The sequence below is a fragment of the Diospyros lotus genome, chromosome 1 (genome assembly GCF_014633365.1).
Source record: "Diospyros lotus cultivar Yz01 chromosome 1, ASM1463336v1, whole genome shotgun sequence".
Taxonomy (NCBI): domain Eukaryota; kingdom Viridiplantae; phylum Streptophyta; class Magnoliopsida; order Ericales; family Ebenaceae; genus Diospyros; species Diospyros lotus.
Window position 1 is genome coordinate 44,018,639 of NC_068338.1, and position 21,563 is coordinate 44,040,201.

A 21,563-nucleotide genomic window follows, 5' to 3' on the forward strand; every position below is an offset into this window, starting at 1 on the left:
TTTATATATATATATATTTATATATATATTTGTGGGTTGTCAATGGTGGAGGTGGCAATTTAGCGGGTTGGTGGTGGGGTTAAAAATGAGTTGAGCAAGCAGCTTGATATTTAGTTTGATAAAAGTTCGTTTGAATTTGTTTGTTAAAATAAATAAGTTGAATTTAAGTTTAAGTTTAATTTTAAAATTTAATTTGTAAACGAATTGAATTTAAATTTAGTAAAATTTATCTTGTTAAAATTTATGAACATGATTGATTAAAAATTCATGAATTTATTAATAAGCAGTGTTTTAAAACGCACTAGGTGTTAGTTGGACGCCAAGTTGGGGCATAGTGCTTAGGGTAGCTTAGCAAAATTGTTAATTTTTTTTAACTTTGTGATGTGACTTGATGTTATTTTTAATTAAATTAAAGTTAAAATAGACATAAAAATATATATATCTAACATATAAATAGAAAAAATATATATATATCTAACATATAAATAGAAAATAAAATTAAATAGCATAATAAACCTAACCTAACACCCAACAACGAGAAAGAGAAAAGGGGAGAGAAGGGGGTCGAAAGCGAAAGCAGAAGCAGAGATGGAGCTTGACAGCGGCGGTGGCGTTGACGCAGTGAGGATGGAGCTTGACGATGTAGAGGCAGTGAGGAGGTCGCGATGGAGCTGGAGGCAGCGATGGCCTTGGGTTGAGATGGAGCTTGACAGTTGGCGACGGTGAGCACGAGAGAGAAGGGGAAATCGACGAGAAAGATAAGGAGAAACAAAAACTCTAATAATCAATTTATATAAAATGGATTAGGCGGTCTAGACGATTCATGTAGCCTAGGCGGTCGATCAGGCCATAATCGGCCAGTCAATTCACGCGGCTAGGCGGTCGCCTAGGCGTCGCCCAGTACCGATTAACCGAACCGACGCCTAAGGGGGCCGATTAAGCCACAATCGCAGCGGTTAATGTCCACCTAGCGCCTCGACGCCGCCTAGGCCGAGTTTTAGTTCACTGTTAATAAAATCGATTAGAGACTTGTAAACATGTTCAATTAGAAATTTGTGATATGTTTATAATTAAAAATTCGTGAATATTAATAAGCTTGTGAATAAATATGTTTATAAATATATTAATATATTTATTTATAATTTTATAAATATCTTATTAATATAAAGTTATCAAATTTTAAAATATTATAATAATATAATTAAATTAAATATGTTTAAAATTATTATGTATATTAATTAATTTATTTAACATAATATAATATATGTATATATAATAAAATAAAATAAAAACTTAAGTTTCCGTAAAATAACAAATTTTGTTGATCCTAAGCTTGAGTTTGAGTTCGCTAGCAAGCGCTCAAACTTGAGTTTGAATTGTTAATTTTTTGACAAGATAAGCTCAAGTTTAAGGTTCAAGTCAAGTTCGAATTAAAAAATTAATTAATAAATCAAGTCTGAATTAAATAAAATTTAACTCAATTCAATTCAATTGCCATTCTAGTTGGTGGTGATGGAGATGGCAATAGGTTGTTGGTTGATAGAGATGGTGATGGATTGTTGATTCCGATAATAAGTTCTCTTTAGAGATTTCATAATTGATGTGGTTTTATTAAAAATTTTATTGTGATTAATCATGTTTCTAGTAAAAGAAACCTAATACTCATTATCATTGGTCCTTTAAAAAACTCATTAGACGATGGTAGTTTTTTTAATCTCTGTATTTTTGTATAATTACAGATTTGTGGAGAGATATTTTGATAATTTTAAAAAACACAAGTAATTTTTAACTTTTTGTGATATCTCATGTGTGGTTTATGAAATTTAGCCGCTCTTTAAATATAGTTCCTCTCATCATCTTAAAGATAGATAGGTAAATATAGATACTGAATAAAATATTAAAAATATATCTTAAGCTTTTGTTCCTCAAATATCTTAATATAGTATCACAATCTTTATTTAAAAGTATTTATGAATTTACAAAACAAAATTTTATATCCAAGATCTTTTTAGTAGATAATCAATACGTAATTATACTGTAACAAACTCCTTTTTTTTGATATCTTATTTTTGCATTAGGTCAAAAGTTTTATATGATCAAAGTAATTCAAATTAAATTCAAAATACTTTCTTGATTTGCATCTAAGCATTATGGTTCTAGGTTAGGTTAATGCCACTTAACATAATAAATGTTCACAAAAAATTATTAACTGAAGATGATTTATAAATTCATAAGGGTAATACACTCAAAAATCTCCACAAAATATTAACAATTTGAAATTGGTTCGTGACACCAAAGAAATGGTCTCAATTCTTGCCTTGGGTTGAACTTGGAACAGCACATCTCATCAGTCCCCCATTGGAGTGTCCCTTTTTCACGCTTTACATGGCAGACTTCCTCCTTGCGTTGCGTACCAGATTGTTGATGCAATTACAAATTCGGTGCTAAAAACGATGCCCCCTAACAATTCTTGAAGATTGTTGGCAGTTCCATTTTTCTTTGTTGAAGCCTTTGAAAGGTTCCTTAGCCAATTGCCCTGTTAATTCACTTAATTCTCTATCTAGTCATAGTTATAAAAATAGAGATGTAAAGTAATTTGAGTTTTGGCTTAAATTGTTATTATAAAAACCGAGTTACTTATTATTATGAGAGATGAAATAGGTTAAGTTAAACTTGACATGAGAGATTATGTTGAGTTTAGAGATTTTGGACTATTTAATTTTTGTAAATTTTAAAAATTAGATAATGAAAAATTTAATTCACTTGACAATTTTTTTTAATCTCATTTCAAATTTAAAATAATTTTAAATTTTAAATTAAAAAATAGGCAAAAATTTATATAGATTAGACATTATACTAGTAAACAAGTAACAAATTTAAATGTTTAATTCACTTAATAAAGACGTATGTAATTTCAAATCCCATTTTAAATAAATATATATAAGTAAAATACTAAATAAATATAGATATTTAAATTTTAAGTGAGCAAGCCTCTTAATAAGTTTCACAATCAAAATTACATCATATTTTATACTTACATATGCATTGCCTTAAATTACAATATGTAATATTTGAAATTTTGAAATAGTTATAATGTTTAAATATAAGAATTAAAATTTAATTTGAAATTTAAAGGTGAAGGGAATTTTAAAAATAAAAATTATATAATAATTAAAAAAATGGAAAGCTCAATTAGCTAGCTCCACCTAGGTTGTTGAAGGTTAAGTCAGTCCATTCTTTCAGCAAATGGGCTCAAACTGTTTATTAAATGGCCAAGATTAACATAATTTATATAATGATAAATTCATTGTGATCAAGTCGGCTAAATTTATTTGACATCTTTACTTATTAAATCTACAGGAATTTTTTCACGAAATGTAATATACAAAGATTAGTTTTCTTATAATAAAAGGATTTGTCCCCTCAAAGAATCCATTAAGGATAATTATTGAAAGTTTGTACGTTTATATGCCTATCACAACCCTAATAATAAGGCTTTATTCGATCGATACAACTCATGAAAAAGAAGCTTTAAGAAAGAAGGGAATGTGTTATGCAATCCTTCTTGCAAGGATTGTATAATATGTTTCATGTTAAATAACGTACTTTATATATTTTTTATATTATACAAACATCTTATAATGTACAAATTCCATCGCCAACCATAGAATTTTTCTTATTGGGTTTGTTACTAATGATTGTTACCTTGTTAATGGTAACAGATAGCCGGATTGGTCAAGTGCGCTGTTTTGTGGCTTGGACAAGGGAGTCATGCATGCAGGATAAGAGAATTATGCTGTGGAACAAACGTCCCCCTCCCTTCTCTAATTTTCTCCTTTTTCTCTATTTCTCCTACCTTCTTCTCACTTCCTTCAACTTGTGCACTAATTCAATTTACTGTAAGCCGTCCATAACATCTGCTTTGAGGTGGTTCCTTCACAATTAATCATCGGTGATTGATTCTTATCAAGTTGGCTGGTTCAGCCACAAAGTGTTCCTGGAAGAGGAAAATGATTCAACCGTATGGCTGTCGACAAGTCAATGCGCAAAAAGCAATCAGGAGGATCATATTGGCACACCACTCCACAAGCGGTAAAAATTAAAATCGCTAAACATGTTTTATTTCAATTAGCAAGCATAAGAATGTAACTCCAAAACCCAATTCCTGATAATCTTATGGATTCATGTAGATCATCTGCCAATAAGTTGAAGAGAGAGAGAGAGAGAGAACCTAATAAATAAAAAGAGTCCATTGCACATAATGGTACAACATATGTAGAGGTGCAACAGGAAAGGAGGATATTCCAGCGGACTGCTGCAACTGCGTCTTCCTCGCATCAGGAAAGGGTATTCCGCCACTGCTATAGCCACATCCGTTCACTTCATCTGGCCTGAGAGGAGCGGATTGTAATGGAGAAAGCTCCAATGGTTGTTATAATGTGTGAAAGCATCTAAATGAACTCAAGCATGTAGGCTAAGGGTTTTGTGAGTATAGACAACCCCTTTATCACCATCCACCACCTGCCCGCTACCTCTAGCAATCCTGCAATTAAAAACACGACAGTTGTAGCTATGGTCCCCGTACCAGACTAGAAATTGATCGTTAAGGAAAAGGACTGTGCATCTTTCCTGTCATATTAAGTGATCTAAAGCAAGCAAAAATAAAAGCATCTGGGGTGGTTTTAGTTGGCTTTGGCTTCGTCTAGATTTATCTTCTCTCATAACAGCAAATGGAACTTTGACCAGAAATTACCGCAAGAATTGTGCTTCCAAACAATCTACCCAACAATTAAAATTATGAAGTAGGATGGACAGTGTCAGCATACCATCGTGTTGTTAGCAATCCTTCCACTCCTACAGGACCACGAGCATGTATCCTACTTGTACTTATGCCAACCTGTTAGGCAAAGAAGTGTGAGTATCATGGCAGAGTTACTTGAGCTATGTAAAATGAAGGTCAATGGAGCTAGTTAGTGTTATACTTCTGCACCCAATCCAAAACGAGCTCCGTCACTAAACCTCGTGCTTGCATTGTGAAATACAGCGGCACTGCAGATGCAAATAACCAATAGGGAAAGTTTGTAAGCACACTGCTATGGACTTTTTAGTTAAACTCAGACTAAATGACCAAGTTCTAATATAGTTTGTCACATCTGCAGTCTTCACCATTAATTGAAAAAACGTAAAGTAACCAAGTATTTAGATAATGGTAACATGGTAACACAGAAGAAAGCAATTGAACCTGTCAACTTGACTTAGGAAGATCTCTGCAACTTTGCGATCTTCTGTAACAATGCTATCAGTGTGTGCACTGCCGATAAGAGTAAACTATCAAACTTCTGCATAATTTTCTACAATTCACAGCTACCTTCTGAACAAGCAAGTGAATATACCTTCCATAATGATGTATATGATCAATAGCGGCATATACATCATCCACAATTTCAACAGTGCAAGCAAGTGAATTATATTCATGATGAAATGTGTGTGCCTCTGGAATTTTCAGTATGGAGCTTGCCCTTGGTCCACCATAAATAGATACACCTGCATTGATGGCATATTATAAGCCCTGATCATCAATTTGTTTTACTTGGTTGTTTCCGCAGATCACAGACTGCTTGATTCTAGAATAATATATGCATAGATTAAGCTGTAGCACAGACCACCCGATGAAACGGTGATGCATAGATGAAATCTGTTAACATCTTAACCCTCATCAAACAAAACAAGGGGTTTGGCAGGGAGGGGGAGGTATAATTACACTGAGCCCGAAAGTTTTCATGGAGAACTTGCTAAGGTTGATCATGTTGAAGTTGAAGTCTGCTTTCACATGGAAAAAGAGAAGCACGTTCCCATACTTCACAGAACACTAAGGCCCCTTGTCTCTTATCATTCAAAATATGCCAGATGTACTAGCCACTTGCACAAAGACATTTGGTCAACAAGACAGACTTCATTTAACATTAACTTGTACTACTGTCTCATTATAATTGACCAGTCTGAAGATGCTAAGAAGAAACTGTTTTCAGCCCACATCCCAAAAATCACGTAAAAAACTACTTAGAACCAAGCAAAGTGTCACTGCAACTCTGAAATTAAAATTACTTCAAAGTATACAACTTTAAAAAAATAAAAAACAAAACAAGAAGAAGAATATAATAATAAAAATTCTCCACTTCCAGATCTGTAGGATAAAGATAATATTGCCTACAGGTCATCAACATCAAAATTCCAAGCATGGGCTGTCACTTTCCTAATCAACTGCTCTGTGAATAAACTTAAAAGTCTCTATATCCTTTTTCATTTGGCCCAAATGATGCCTTTTCTTTAAACAGAATTAAGGTTGTATTTGTTAGTTTAATAGAGTCAGTCCTACAGAGCAAACCTTGAAATTGAATTGACTGCACATAATGGATGAGCTGAGGTAAAAAAAGCTAGAGCAAGGCAGTAATTTAAGTTGGTTGATCCTCCAAAATGGAATAAACCTTTCTTCTGGATGGATTTTGTGACCAAGCTTGGGTTAAAATCTCAATCAGGGCAGACTCAGAGCAAGGCTTGGAAAAGCTAGTCATGACTAACGCAACCAACCTGAATTAGATTTTGCAAGGTTAATACCTAACTGTTTATCAGGATTTTTTTCTCTTTTTCCATGGACAGGATCAAATAGGAGCCATAAACAAACCAGCCAGATCAATCCCAAATTCACCAATTTGTAATTGTTATTGGCATGGGGTTGCAATATATCAGGCTTGAAGTTGAGATTATGTCAGGTTTTAACAAACTACATTGTACAGCAGGCCGAGTCCTGGTCAGATTCCTAGCCTCACTGATCCCACCTGTCTTGCACCTGACAAGGAATGTAATTTCTAAGTAGAGACCACATGCAATCTCTGTTTAGTCAAAGTTGAAGGGGAAGAAAAACCATTGCCGTAATCAGATGCACTATCTCCAACAGGAATATAAATATACATGTTTCTGTAGGCAACTTGGGAAGATGGCTCTTATATTGAAAGATATAACATGTTTCTATGTTGAAATGAAATATAGAAGGTTCAATTTTGCTATTTTACCAACAATAGCTGCAAGGACAAGAAGTGCAAGTAAAGAATTAGGTGAAAGTGGGCAATGTTGTCTAATAGCATTAATTGATTGGGAACTGATATGATCACTTGAATTGCATCATTGGCTTTCTTTTTAGTGTCGGAATGAAAAGATGTCAGCAAAGGAGAAAATACACTAATGGAGAACAAAATTTAAAAGAAGAAAAAAAGTAGAAAAAAGAGGAGAAAATATAGAGAAGAAAGAGAAAGCAGTCAAGAAGAAACTGGGAGAGAGGGGGTAATCTAATTCTTGTGTTCAACAATCATAAATCAAATCTAAATAATTTGAGGTACTTATAAATTTAAAATTCCTGCCAAATTAAGAACCCTAAATAAACAGGGAAACATAAATGTAGGATTTCTAATCCTCACCGGACTAGGAATCTAAACTGAAGTGCAAATCAATAATATAAAATTCTTAATCCTAAAATTTCTAAATAACTAAACCCTATATAACTAGAATTATGAATTCTAAAATAATTATTACTCTTGATCTCTATCACATATTCTAGTACAAAGTGTGATGCTTCACATGAAATTTCTCCAAGGATGAATATAATTGATGGGCAATAAGGAAAGAGTCTTCATTTGGCAAAGCATCCTAATTTTGATTGGCATTGGAAGCTCACCATAATATCCATTTCGCATATTAAAAGAATTTTATAGATTCTCATAGGAATGGATAATCAGTTTCAAGAAGATTTTTTTGCTAAGAACCCCAACCTTTGATTTGAAGTTCTACCATGAGCTCATTAAGGCTGCCATTCTGCATCAAATCCTTGTGAACAAGAAGCGTCTCCTGAGAAATTTAAGAGGATAAGTGGCTGTAGTACTTGGCAAGCAAATGCAAATGTAAAAGCGTAGTTGACAAAACAATCGTGACCTTACTTAAAAGTATGATCACCCATGACATTATCAAATTAAAATAAATAGCAAAGATATAGATTACCATTGCATTACAAGCTGCTGGATAATCTGTTTTTGCATCCAATACAATGTTCTTTGCCATGTCCATATCAGCATACTTATCAACATATACATGGCAAATTCCATCTGAAAAGTAAAATACAGCAGCTTTATCACACCATAAATGTTCTATTTCTAACACAAAGAATGAACCAGCAGATAGTGCAGATGCCATAAATTGGTTTCAAAGAGCAATAAATTACCCGCATGTCCCAGAACAGGAATTTTTGTTGATTCCTTGATTTGAGAAACCAGTTTATTGCTACCTCTTGGAATCACAAGATCTATTACATCATCAAGCTGAGAAGAGAGTAAATCTTTAGTTCCATCTTATATTTAATGCATCAATCATCAGTTATAGCAACAACGAGTTCAAGTTACAGGTCATCATTCCAGGGTCAACCAACCTTGAGCAAATCAGGAATCTCCTCTCTAGAAGTCACAAGCCCAATAAGCCTTTCACCTACGGTATCAGGGATGGCGGAAGTAATAACCTAAAATATGGAGAAAAGATGTAAACATTTAAAAATAACCCATCCAAAACTGGATGATTAAGGTCAATAATCCAATAAAGTTTATTCAAGAAACCTAACCTTGTGCAAGATGGCATTAGATCTTTTAGCCTCCTTTCCCCCTTTCAAGAGTAACCCATTCCCAGACCGGATTGCTAATGAAGCTATCTATTCAAATAGAAAGGAGAATATAAGGCTTGCATGATCACTGGAACAGTGTACTTCAAAAGATAGTTCTTCAGACATGTTACTGAATAAGACAAACAAAAACAATATATTTTTTCATAGGTAGCGTTTGTTAAAATGAGTAAGATAAGATTGTATTAAGATAAGGTTAAAATGCTTTCCAGACTAAGATATGAAATAATCAAGATAAGGCTGGAAAGCATTCCAAACTTTTTATCAAACTATTTGTTAATTTTTTTAGAATGCACTGGAGGACATATTTGTCATTTTTTTTTATCTGCAAGGTCTAAGATATGCTTATTTTGGAGGCGGAGAGATAAATATATATATATGAAAAATGACAGATAAGAAGTCATGTGACTTCTTTTTCAAAGGTCACCAAATAAGTTTAACAAACACATTGAAAATGACAAAAGTCTGAAATGCTTTTCATATCTTACATTTTCCGATCTATATCTTGATTAACAAACATTATCTTAGTCAATATATTTTTTCTTAATCATGACATTACTTAGGAAGGAACCTGATGACAAACAAATGACACACGTATTTAAAACAAACATACTTCATTGTAAAACTTAAGCAATTAGTCCAAGCAGCACAATCAGGATTGGATATATGCCAATTACGGTGCAAGGGAAGTGACAGGAAAACAAGAATGGAGAATAGTTGTGAAGACCACATTCTTGATGTGAGAGAGAGAGGGATACTAATTTAAGCAATCTACTCAGACAATCTCCTTCGTGCGCATAGCAAGTCTCAATCCTATTTTACCAACACTCAAGTTTGAGTATCAAGTACAGGTGTATGTCCATGTGTTAAAATACCTTTTGAAGACTTAATCCTAGGTACTGCAATATGTAACTGAACGCTGGGCATGGGCATATAATCACAGCATGAACAGTTAAAAATATGCACTGCATAAAATTCTACGTGATGCTTGGGTATATAATTGTAATATGAACAGGTAAACCAATTTGCTCTGGGAGATGCTTGGGAGAAGATCTGAACTCTGAAGCATCAAGCAACAGTGATATCTAATTATCTATCCCCAACCTAGGCCAAAGTATGACAAATTATAAGTACTAAAGTCCCAATGAAAGAAGAGGAAGGAAAAGGTGGCCCAAACAAATTGTCACACTGTCACACGAAAGATCAGCTAAGCAACATGCACCAGAACTAACATCCATGCACGCAATTAAAGAAATATATTCACACACACACACACATATATATATATAGCTGAGAAAACCAACTATAACCCACAACTCAGAAATATCAGCAGGCCATTTTTACAAAAATTGTAACAACATAAAACAATGACAAACTCAATAGCAATGCATACAGCCAATTTACGAATGGCATTCTAGTTCAAATGACAGGAAAACAATGTCCTATTACAAAATATAATAAGCTGACTTCAACTTTCTCACAACAGAAAGTAGCTCAAATAGATGTGACCCCTATTACCTGAACTAGGGCCTCAGGCCGAGACTCAAAAATAATCAGGAGAACACCCAAGGGAGATGACGTCTTCTCTAAGATGAATCCATCTGCAATCTGAATGAAAAAGTAACAAGTCACTCATCAGAAACGATAAAAGATCATGAGCTGAATTATAATTATATCATAAATGTATAGATCAGAATGTAATGGGCTTCCACAACAAACAGGTAAAATGCCTACTGCTAATAAAGATTGTAAACATTCATTTATGTTGTCCAGAAGAAACTTAATTTGCTTGTACTTCTAGAGCACAGTGCCAAAGGCTATAATTTATCATTGCAGAGAATCTCTCTTTAGTAGGTAATCCACGTGTTAAGTTAAAGGTATTTATAAACAAAACACAAAAACAAGAACCTGAATGAATTTTGTACTCAATATTCAATTGACCTACCTCAGTTCTCCTCAAAACTTGACCAATTGGCTCTTCCATGTTTGCAAGCACACGAATTGACTTTGCAAGACTTGATATCTACAACATATAGGAGTTCAGAAACAAGAACACAAGAATTCCAGAAGAAAAGATGCTGTTTAAATGAGAATAATTTAAGAGAAGATACCAATTCTTGAATTAAATAAAGGTGTCACTACTCAGAAAACAAAAAGATAAACTGATAAGACACAATTTCTCAACCTAACCAAACTTCAGTAATGGCAAACTCCTAGCTCAAATAGTATGACCTGCTGCCCATTCGGTATGTAGAGAATTTAAATCCCAGTGGAGAAACAGGCTAGCCAGAACTAAACCTGCAGCAAAGGCTAAAAGGGCTAGAAGCGACCACTCTTTACCAAAGATCCATTTTACTTTATTTTTGGACCTTTTTCCCTCTATTCACTTTCAATAGATAACTGTGGAGGTCTGTGTTTCCATTCTCTTCAGCTTCAGACAGACAATTACTTTCAATTACTTTACAGTATCAGATTGCTAAGCCATTCAGAAAGAACAGGACTAATTCTCATCAGAATGCATAGTGACTATTTCAGGGACACTGATATCACACCCCCTCTCTCTAAACAACACACACACACACACAGAGAGAGAGAGAGTGACTATTTCAGGGACAATGATATCACACCCCCTCTCTCTAAACAACACACACAAAGAGAGAGAGAGAGAGAGAGAGAGAGAGAGAGTAAAAATGAAGCAATTCTTGCCTTCCCAGGCTTCAGGGCCAGCCGAGATACCAGTGATTTTTCATAGCCAGCCTGCTGTGCAGCAGCAACATCAGCTTCATTTTCTACTGTGATAAGTTTCTCATTTGCTTCCAGAACATTAGCTACGTCCAGCAAAATTTTACTCCTTTCTTGTGGAGACATAGCCTATAGACAGAACATACCATAGTATTCAGAAAAGTCATGCTGCAGACAATAATATACATCCAGAAAGTAACAATTTTTATGCAAATATTCCATCTTATAGCATGTATATAAAAAAATTTCTTGCACTGCTTCTGGAAAATATATTTGAGGCATGAAATCCTCGTGACCATAGCACGGTTTGATGCTACCTGTAGTCGTCTAGAACTTTCTCTTGCTGCGACCGCCATTTCACGAGCACCAACTTCTCCCTGTGGTACCCATTTATGTGCATCTCGATGGAAGAGAGTACCAATACACTGTCCTTTAAGTACTTTTAGGATATTGTCAGAACCATTGCCACTTCGAAAAACCCAACAAAGAACACAGTATGCTTCAGAGAAAAGAGACAGCAGACACTATCATATCACAAAGTATAGGCTGCAACAATCAGTTTCTGGAGTATCATATTTAGTTTCTACCACTCTGGTACCAACCTAGTAGGCTTGAGAAGCTTTGAAAAATAATTTTGTGGGGATAAAGGATGAAAGCTTATCTCTGTAGAAAAAGAAACTTAGATGTCTTAAGGAGCTGTGAGCCTTTTCATCAACTCGATCAAGCTCTTTAATAAAAGCAAACATAGAGCTTCAGCACCCAAGAAGCAAAGCCACTTCACATTGGTAAAACAGCCAATGTCTAACACGCACTCTGAGATATATGATGGACTTCCCAAAATCCTTCTTTTTTATTATTATTTACATTTTTGGACAGTGTAGGACACACAATGTATTCATTTGTCCATGGACTCAAAACATTTTGCCATTGCGAGATTTATAATAGATTTTAAACTTTTTTAACATAAAATCATCAAATATAAGAACTTTTTGGATGAAAAAAAAATTGAAACTAATTACTCTCCCATTAGCAGGTTTAATTATCATCATCATGGATTTAGTGGTATTCTTTATATTTGTTTAGCGCCATCTTTTCAATGTTTTTGTTTATTGTTGTTATTATTATAAACTGAATGCAATTTCATATTAGATTATTGCTAATACTTGTCACAACCCAAGAGTTAATTAGAATAGCTATGCTGTATTTCTTTTACTTTAATTGTTGCACCTATATTCCGCTATCAATTCTGTTAGAATTAGAAAGGCCACATGTGAGGCCTTAGGAAAAGGACAAAATAGTTTGTTATAACTGTTGGAGGGGGGGATGATCTACCGCATCCACACCCACGCCAAACAGCACCTATATGTATTCATCCCATTTCATGGGAGAAGACATGCTGAAAATTGATAATTGAATCTCTGATTTTCCTCTCTACATTTCTCTCTAAATCTCCCTTCCGTTTCTCTCTATTACTCTCTCCCTTTCTACTGATTTCTTCCCCCCATTTCTGCTCCATTTCCTTCTCCAAACATTTTGTTATCAGTTCTATTTGAATTATGACTTCTTCCCCAATTCAATCCCTCCCCAATTACTTCTTAAACCTGTTATGAACCCTAGGTTCATGACAAACGGTATCAGAGCAGTCAATCCTTGGCTGTGGATTTGATTCTAGTTGAAGGCGAATTTCAGTGGCGAGCTAATCAGACGAATTCCGATTGGGTCGGGGCTACTGCTTCTGGACATGGTTGCAGATCAGAGACACTACTGTCCGATTTTTGAAGACGAAGACGTCCCTTGAATCTCGGAATTGATTCCGACGCACGAGGAGGTGAGTGTCGGCTCGAATCTGAAGGAGGAGTGACTTCGGCTAAGACTCTGGTGGTTGAGTCGAAGGACGGTATCGGGTTAGTGATTCTCATATCCGACCGTGATAGAGGAGGTGACCAGAGGTTGACGCGAACGGCCAGGAGGTCGTGATTTGGACTTGGGAGTGTTGCGATTGTCCAAGGTGAGCGTAAGCCTGTCGGAGGTGAAGCGGATGGCCCAGACCATTGTGACCCAAACCGGTAAGCTTTCTATAGGTGTGGCTATGGCAGTTTTGTTAGGGATTTCGTTCGATATTCTGTGGGTGTGGCCGCTAGATAGAAAGGCACGGTGGTGCTGCAATTTTTGGGTCGAGAAGCAATTTTGACCATTCTGGTGAGGCGAGCTGCCCACCTTGTTCGGAAGGGGATTCCAACCATTATAGAAGAATCAATCCAGAGAGAACCGAGCCTATAACCAGCGACTGAAGCAACGAGCAAGTGATTTTCGTGGTGATTTGGAGGTGACTTGGCTGGGCGGTGTTCCAGGGACTCTGGAGATCTGGAAGGTGGTTAGGCATTGGAAGGTATTAATCTCTAAGCAAGCGAGCCCCCTCAGTTCGAACATGGAAGGCGCAGCTGGTGAGTGACCCTCAGCCAATAATTTCGGTAATTATTATACAGAAATCAGGAGCAGTAGGTTGAATTCGGCTGAGATTTTTAGTGATTCAGAGCAACAGAGTTGATTAATTTAGTTAGGCGAAGGCATAACAACTATTTTGGAGTCAATTGATTTTCTGGAGGTTGCAACAAAACTGATCGAACTCACAGGAAGGACCTTGGGCTTCCGGTTCGACTTGTGGAAGAGAAGCGGAAGGTTCGACTGCGAAGGCGAAGCATCAGTTTGATTCATTGCTGTGTCCAAGCTGCTGCAGTCGTGGTTTGGGGAAAATCCCTGAACCGTTTTAATTCCGGCAAGCAGTGAAAGTGAGAAGTGGACTCTTCCAGCTTAACCAGCTCGTTGGTTGTTGGTGCTTGAGGCTGTGAGCAAAGGAAACAAGAGGTAGATTTTGGCTATAAAATTTTGGCTAACTTGTTTGAAGAAGAGCAGTATGTATATAGCTCCTTAGTCTTCAAAGTATGTTGTTGGTGAAAAGACAGCCAAGGGGAATAGTGCATATATGAGACCATTAGAGTCTCAATTGTAGCAGGAGAAAGCTTCCCTTTCAACTAGAATGGAGCCTCAATGGCAGCCAAAGGAAGCTGCATTTTCAGTTGGTAGTAACAAGGACAAAGGAACAAGCAATGGGATTCATGAAGAGTGTAAGGAATTTAGTCGAATGTTCCACGAGAAACTGCAAGAATTTGCAATGATACTAATCAAGAAGTATCATTGCAACTTTCTTATTGAATACTTCGATGATTATCATGGAAGTTTTAACAAAGAGGAATTTCTCAAAATGGACCAACCGAAGGAGAAGTCAAGATGGCAGAAAGGGGATTCAGTTGCAGTGATTGAGAAGTTAGAAGAAAAAATAATACCCCAAGATGCATTTACTGAAAGGCTGCAAGGAAATAATAGGGAAGCAATTGATGAAGTGATAGAGGAAGCCAAAGCCAACTCGTTACCCCGGGTGGCTAGTGCATGGGCGGAAGGATTTGGTAGTGTTCCAGATCAGAAGTTTGTGGAAAATGGAATAGCATTGGGTTAAGAAAATCTGATTGAAGGACCAACAATTTATACAGATATTGGAGCTAGAATTCTCCCTCCGATTTTGGACCTACCGGAAGCTAAGAGTGGGAATACCTGCAACATTTATCCTAGGCCGGGTCAAGATTGTGATGGACCACATGCAATTAAAGAAGGCCCTAAGTATATTGATCCTTTGTCTTTGGATCCAAAGAAGGTTGAATCATCCTTGGCTGGGGTTAAAATAGGTATCAGACAGCCCCCAGTGCGGGTTGTAACTGGAAAAGAACTAAGGGAGGTAGCTGAAAAAGTTGTAGGTTTTGCCAAAGGGAACAAAATTCCAGCTGTTGTATTGGTTCCTCCTCCAGTTGGAAAATTCGAATGCTGGTCTATTGCATTGACTGATGAACAGATGGTTGAAGACGATGTGGCAGCAAGTCATGATGTTGCTACGGTTGAGAAAAAAGAAAAGAGGAAAAAGTCTAGAAGGATAAAGAAGGAAAAAAGCATTAAACTGGTAGAGAAAGCTAGAATTGGATGAATATGAACAGCTCAACGTAATAAGTTTCTTGGGGACAAGAAACTTTTCAAGGAGAGGGAATTGCCACAACCCTAGAGTTAATTAGAATAGCTATGTTGTATTTCTTTTACTTTAATTGTTGCACCTATATTCCAGCTATCAATTCTGTTAGAATTAGAACGACCACATGTAAGGCCTTAGGAAAAGAACAAAATAGTTTGTTGTAACTGCTGGAGGGGGATGATCTACCGGATCCACACCCACGCCAAACAGCACCTATATGTATTCATCCCATTCCACGAGAGAAGGCATGCTGAAAATTGATAATTGAATCTCTGATTTTCCTCTCTACATTTCTCTCTAAATCTCCCTTCCGTTTCTCTCTATTACTCTCTCCCTTTCTACTGATTTCTTCCCCCCATTTCTGCTCCATTTCCTTCTCCAATCATTCTGTTATCAGTTCTATTTGAATTATGACTTCTTCCCCAATTCAATCCCTCCCCAATTACTTCTTAAACCAGTTATGAACCCTAGGTTCATGACAATACTTTAATATTTTCAATACTTTGTTATTATGTTCATGAATAAGCAAAAAAAACATACAAAGCCTTAATCTTACCATGTGAGGTCTGCTACAATGAATTCTAACTTGTTTATCATCTCTATCTACAGCCTTATCACCTGTAAGGCTCTTACAATTCATATCATACCTAAGTCTCCCACCAATTTTTTCTTAGTTTTTCTCTCTTCTCTTTTGTTAAAGATTTGTCCCATACCATACACTCTATTCACATTACCTTCTATTGGTTTTCTTCTGTATGATTAAACCATCTTAATTGTGTTTCACACATCTTCTCTCCAAAAAAACCACTCACCTTAATACAAACAAACCTCATTCTTAATTTTATATTTTCTTGGTATATCTCTATTATGCTCATATTTGACATATGTTGGTGCTTTGGTACACAACATTCTGTTTTTGAATATCTTTAAGAAAGGAGACGCCTTCAGTGCACGAGGCTCCCTGCTTTGTGAGAGTTGGGAGGGTGTGGTTTACCTTACTTTGAAAAAGGGTGTTTCCACAAGTAAAATCCAGAACTTTCTAGTAAAAAATAAGCAACCTTACTGTTACTATATTCCTTGCATGTTTCTATATTTGCTTTTGCACCTATTTTTGTATCAATGCTTCTAGTCAAACAAAAAGCTAAAGGATCTGTTCCAGATATGTCTTCACCAGATGCTAACATGAGCATATAAGCCTTTAATAGAAGTTAGGATTATGTTTTGTATGGGCTAGTGAACATCTAGAAAGGTATGTTTTGGCAGAGATAATGGAAGATGTCTCTTTTACGTATTGCATCAAGAAAGATATATTTGGTGTTATAGTTTATATGACCTAAGCATAAAAAGGAAGCATAATGCAAGGAGGAGGGTTGTGTTAGGTAGCCAACAGCCAACGTAAAACTTAGTCGGATTCAAAACATGAACTCTAGACATTTTATGAAAAAACGTTTGAACGTGGGCGTAACCCTTCATAGCAACGCGCTACACTGCCTGCGTGTAGTGTCAAGTGAGCTAGGGCCGCTGCATCGGCGCCCGAATGTAATGACAAATGAGCAAGGGTTCCCGCATTTGCTTGGACGGATGGTGGGTAAAGAAGTTAGTCCAACATCAAAATCAAAATCAAAACCAAAACCAAAACCAAAATCGAAATCAAAAACAAAATCAAATTCAAAGTCAAAGCCAAAAACAAAATCATAGATTAAGGATTGGGTCATGGAACATAGGAACATTAACAGGCAAAGCTATGGAAGTGGTAGATGTGATGATTAGGAGAAATATTAATATTATGTGCCTTCAAGAGACGAGATGGGTAGGGAAAAAAGCAAAAACTTTGTCAAAAAATGAATATAAAATATGGTACACAGAAAATGATCAAACAAAAAATGGAGTAGGGATCATTATGGATAAAAGCTTAGTAGATGAGGTAGTGGATGTAAAGAGAATAGAGGATATGATTATTATGGTGAAGGTTATTCTAGAAAGAATGGCTATGAATATCTTTAGTACATATGCACCACAGGCGGGGTTAGGTGAGGAGATAAAAGCAAAATTCTGGGAGGACCTAGAGGGACTCATACAAATGATACCAAGAGGAGAGAAAGTGATTATAGGAGGTGACTTAAATGGTCACGTGAGTAGAGACGGAAACGGCTATAGAGATGTACATGGAGGGTATGGATTCGGGAAAATTAATAATGAGGGTAAGTCTATTCTAGATTTTGCAATGGCATATGGGCTCATCATAACCAATACTAGGTTCAAAAAACGAGATGAACACTTAATCACATATAAAAATGTCACATCAAGCACTCAAATAGATTACTTCCTCATGAGACAAGAGGACCGGGTATGTTGTAGGGATTGTAAGGTGATACTAGGAGAGTGTTTGACTACTCAACATAGACTTCTAGTACTTGACGTCCAAGTAAGAAATTGGAAGAGAAAAAATCACATAAAACAAAATCCAAGAATCAGGTGGTGGGACTTAAAAGGGGAGAAACAACTAATCTTCAAAGAAAAATTAAGGGATAGAAGAGAATGGAATGGAGAAGGACAGACAAACCAAATGTGGAGAGAAATGGCTAATACCTTGAGAAACACAGCAAAGGTAGTGCTTGGAGAGACAAATGGTAGAGCCCCTAACCTTAAGGAGTCTTGGTGGTGGAATGAAGAAGTGCAATTGAAAATTAAAAATAAGAAAAATTGCTATAAGGCTGTATATCAGTGCAACAATGAAGAAAATCAAAAAAATTATAAAGAATCAAAAAAGACAGCAAAAAAAGCTGTTAGTGAAGCAAGATCAAAAGCATACGAGAATCTATATAAACGACTTGATACAAAAGATGGAGAAAGGGATATATATAAATTAGCTAAAGCAAGACAAAGAAAAACAAGGGATTTAAATCAAGTGAAATGCATAAAAGATAAAAATCAAAATGTATTAGTGAATGAGGGAGCGATTAAGGAGAGATGGAAGGAGTATTTCACAAAATTATTCAATGATGATGGCGACACAAAAGTTAGGTTGGGACATCTTAGTAACTCCGAAGGGAACGTGAGCTATACATTTTATCGACGCATAAGTCCAAATGAAATAAGGCAAGCATTAAAAAAGATGAAAAAATCATAAGGCGGTGAGACCAGATAATATACCAATAGAAGCATGGAAATGCATGGGAGAAGAAGGTATCTCCTGGCTAACGAAATTATTTAACGCGATTCTTAAATCAAAAAAGATGCCAGATGAGTGAAGGAAGAGTACTTTGGTCCCTATATATAAGAGCAAAGGAGATGTTCAAAACTGTGAAAATTACAGAGGAATTAAGTTAATGAGCCATACCATGAAACTCTGGAAGAGAGTAATAGAGCAGAGGCTCAGAAAAGAAACAGAGGTCTCAGAAAATCAGTTTGGTTTCATGCCTGGTAGGTCAACAATGGAAGCTATATACTTACTGAGGCGCCTAATGGAAAGGTATCGGGATCATCAGAAGGACCTACATATGGTGTTTATAGATCTAGAAAAGGCTTATGATAGGGTCCCTAGAGAAGTATTATGGAGGGTTTTAGAGAAGAAAGGAATCCGAATAGCCTATATACAAGCCCTTAAGGACATGTATCATGGTGCAGAGACAAGGGTCAGAACATGCGGAGGGGATACTGAACCGTTTAAAATTACAATAGGATTGCATCAAGGTTCTGCACTAAGTCCATACTTATTTGCTTTAGTAATGGATGAACTCACTAAAGATATTCAGACAGATGTGCCATGATGTATGCTATTTGCAGACGACGTAGTGTTAGTGAATGAAACAAAAGAAGGAGTGAACACTAAGATTGAGTTATGGAGAAACAATTTAGAATCTAAGGGATTTAAATTAAGCAAAAAGAAAACATAATATATGGAATGTAAATTTAGTAAGAATGCAAGAGTAGAAGATGTTATAATAAAATTGAAAGACAAAATCTTACAAAGAAAAGACCATTTTCGATATTTGGGATCAGTGATTCAAAAAGATGGAGAAATTCACGAGGATGTCACACATAGAATTAAGGCAGGTTGGCTAAAATGGAGAAATGCATCGGGGGTATTATGTGATGATAAAATCTCATTAAAATTGAAAGGAAAATTCTATAGGACAGCTATAAGACCAGTTTTGTTGTACGGCTCAGAATGTTGGGCAGTCAAATACCAACATGAGCAAAAGACGAGTGTAACGGAGATGAGGATGTTAAGATGAATGTACGGCCATACAAGAAAAGATAAAATTAGAAATGAAGTTATTCGTAATAAGATAGGAATAGTGCCAATAGAGGAGAAGATGAGAGAGACTAGACTAAGATGGTTTGGTCATGTGAGAAGGAGACCAAGAGACGCTTGTGAGGAGAGTTGATGAAATGGAACAATTAATCAAAAAAAGAGGTAGAGGCAGACCTAAGAAGACTTTGAGGGAGACATTAAAGTTTGATATGAAGTGTATGAATCTCAATGAAGATATGACAAAAAATAGAAATACATAAAAGTCTAGAATTCATGTAGCCGACCCCACATAGTGGGATAAAGGATGGATATGTTGTTGTTTATAATGAAGCCATTGGAATCCATGATAAAAAGATCTGATAATTTTTATAGTGGTTGTCAGCCATCTAATGTGACCTTGCTCCTTTATCAACCTTAGGACTGGCTGTTATAAGTAATACATTTAACACTGGAAATATTGAGGAGATTATTCAACCAAAAAGAGATATTCAAAGTTGTGCAAATTACAAAGGGATAAGTTAATGAGCCACACTGTGAAACTTTAGGAGATGGTGATTGAGCAATGATTAAGTGAAACCAGAGTATCTAAAAATCAATTTAGTTTCATGATTGTTAACCTACACACTTGTTGAGGTGCCTAAGGGAAAGTTAAAGAAACAAATAAAAGAATTCTCATATGATTTGTATGATTTAGAAAAACCTCACAACAAGATCCCTATATTCAGTAATATAAAGTTAAGCAAACCCCTATATTCGAGATAGGGAGGGGTACCTTAGAATCAGGGGCGGAGCCACCTGAGGCCCAGTGGGGGCAGTTGCCCCCACTGGGTTAGATTTTTTATTTTTATTTTTATTATAATAATTTACTACTAAAATTAAAAAATATATATTATATTTTACTACTAGAAATTAAAAAAATAAGTATTGAAGAAAGCAAGTATATAATGGCCTAATAGTAACTATTACAGTATTTTTTACAATTTGCTCATAATTTTATTTTTTTACAATGATGATGTAAATAAAACTAAGTATTGAAGAAAATTGTGAAGCAAAGAAAATATGCATGGAGGAAATTTATATTAAAGAAAATAAACAAATTAACAAAGCAAGTATTGAGCAAATTGATGTTGCACAAATTCTTATAGATCTCGGGCTAAGAACTACAATAATGGATTACAATATTAATTTTCAGGATCAAATTAAAAGAATCTACTTGCAAAGCGGTCTGTGTCAGCTTCAAAATCAAGACGATTCATTCCAGCTTGGTTCAATGAATTTGGTGATTAATTGGAATATAGTATAAGCAAAGATGTCGCATTTTGCTTATACTGTTATCTTTTTAAAACAAATAATGGGGAACAATGAGATGGTGATTCTTTTTTGAAAGAAGGATTCATTAATTTAAAAAAATAAAAGATAAGACTTTAAGTTCATGTTAGAGATGCTAATAGTGCACGCAATTAAACTCGAAACAACTGTGAAATCTTAATGAATCAAGAGTAAAATATTAAAATAGTTTTCTTCAGACAATTAAAACAAACACTATATGATTATCGAATTCTTCTAAATGCAATCAATTGATTGCGTTCGACTTTTTCTACGACAAGAACTAGCCTTTCATGGTCATGAAGAGTCTAAAAATTCAAATAATCAATATAATTTTCTTGAACAATTGCAAACTCTAGTATGAAAAGTTGCAAGGAATAATTGTAAAAAAAAATATTTTAATAATATTATTATTTTATTTTTAAAATTATATTTTTTATATTTAA

The 21,563-nt window shown here is 35.4% G+C and overlaps 1 protein-coding gene across 1 annotated transcript in view; it reads right to left on the bottom strand.

Annotated features, from left to right (window-relative positions):
- Positions 1 to 4,099: 4,099 nt before the first annotated feature.
- LOC127813184 (delta-1-pyrroline-5-carboxylate synthase) overlaps positions 4,100 to 21,563 on the bottom strand; it is a 32,775-nt gene continuing 15,311 nt past the window's right edge. The window contains exons 7-20 of the mRNA XM_052354003.1: positions 11,776 to 11,926; positions 11,423 to 11,587; positions 10,662 to 10,739; positions 10,235 to 10,324; positions 8,660 to 8,746; positions 8,474 to 8,560; positions 8,270 to 8,366; positions 8,050 to 8,153; positions 7,824 to 7,899; positions 5,394 to 5,544; positions 5,243 to 5,311; positions 4,983 to 5,049; positions 4,827 to 4,897; positions 4,100 to 4,543 (exon numbers count right to left, since the gene is read on the bottom strand). Coding sequence (XP_052209963.1) covers positions 4,462 to 4,543; positions 4,827 to 4,897; positions 4,983 to 5,049; positions 5,243 to 5,311; positions 5,394 to 5,544; positions 7,824 to 7,899; positions 8,050 to 8,153; positions 8,270 to 8,366; positions 8,474 to 8,560; positions 8,660 to 8,746; positions 10,235 to 10,324; positions 10,662 to 10,739; positions 11,423 to 11,587; positions 11,776 to 11,926 — 1,375 coding nt within the window. The 3' untranslated portion in view covers positions 4,100 to 4,461. The remainder of the gene's footprint in view (positions 4,544 to 4,826; positions 4,898 to 4,982; positions 5,050 to 5,242; positions 5,312 to 5,393; positions 5,545 to 7,823; positions 7,900 to 8,049; positions 8,154 to 8,269; positions 8,367 to 8,473; positions 8,561 to 8,659; positions 8,747 to 10,234; positions 10,325 to 10,661; positions 10,740 to 11,422; positions 11,588 to 11,775; positions 11,927 to 21,563) is intronic.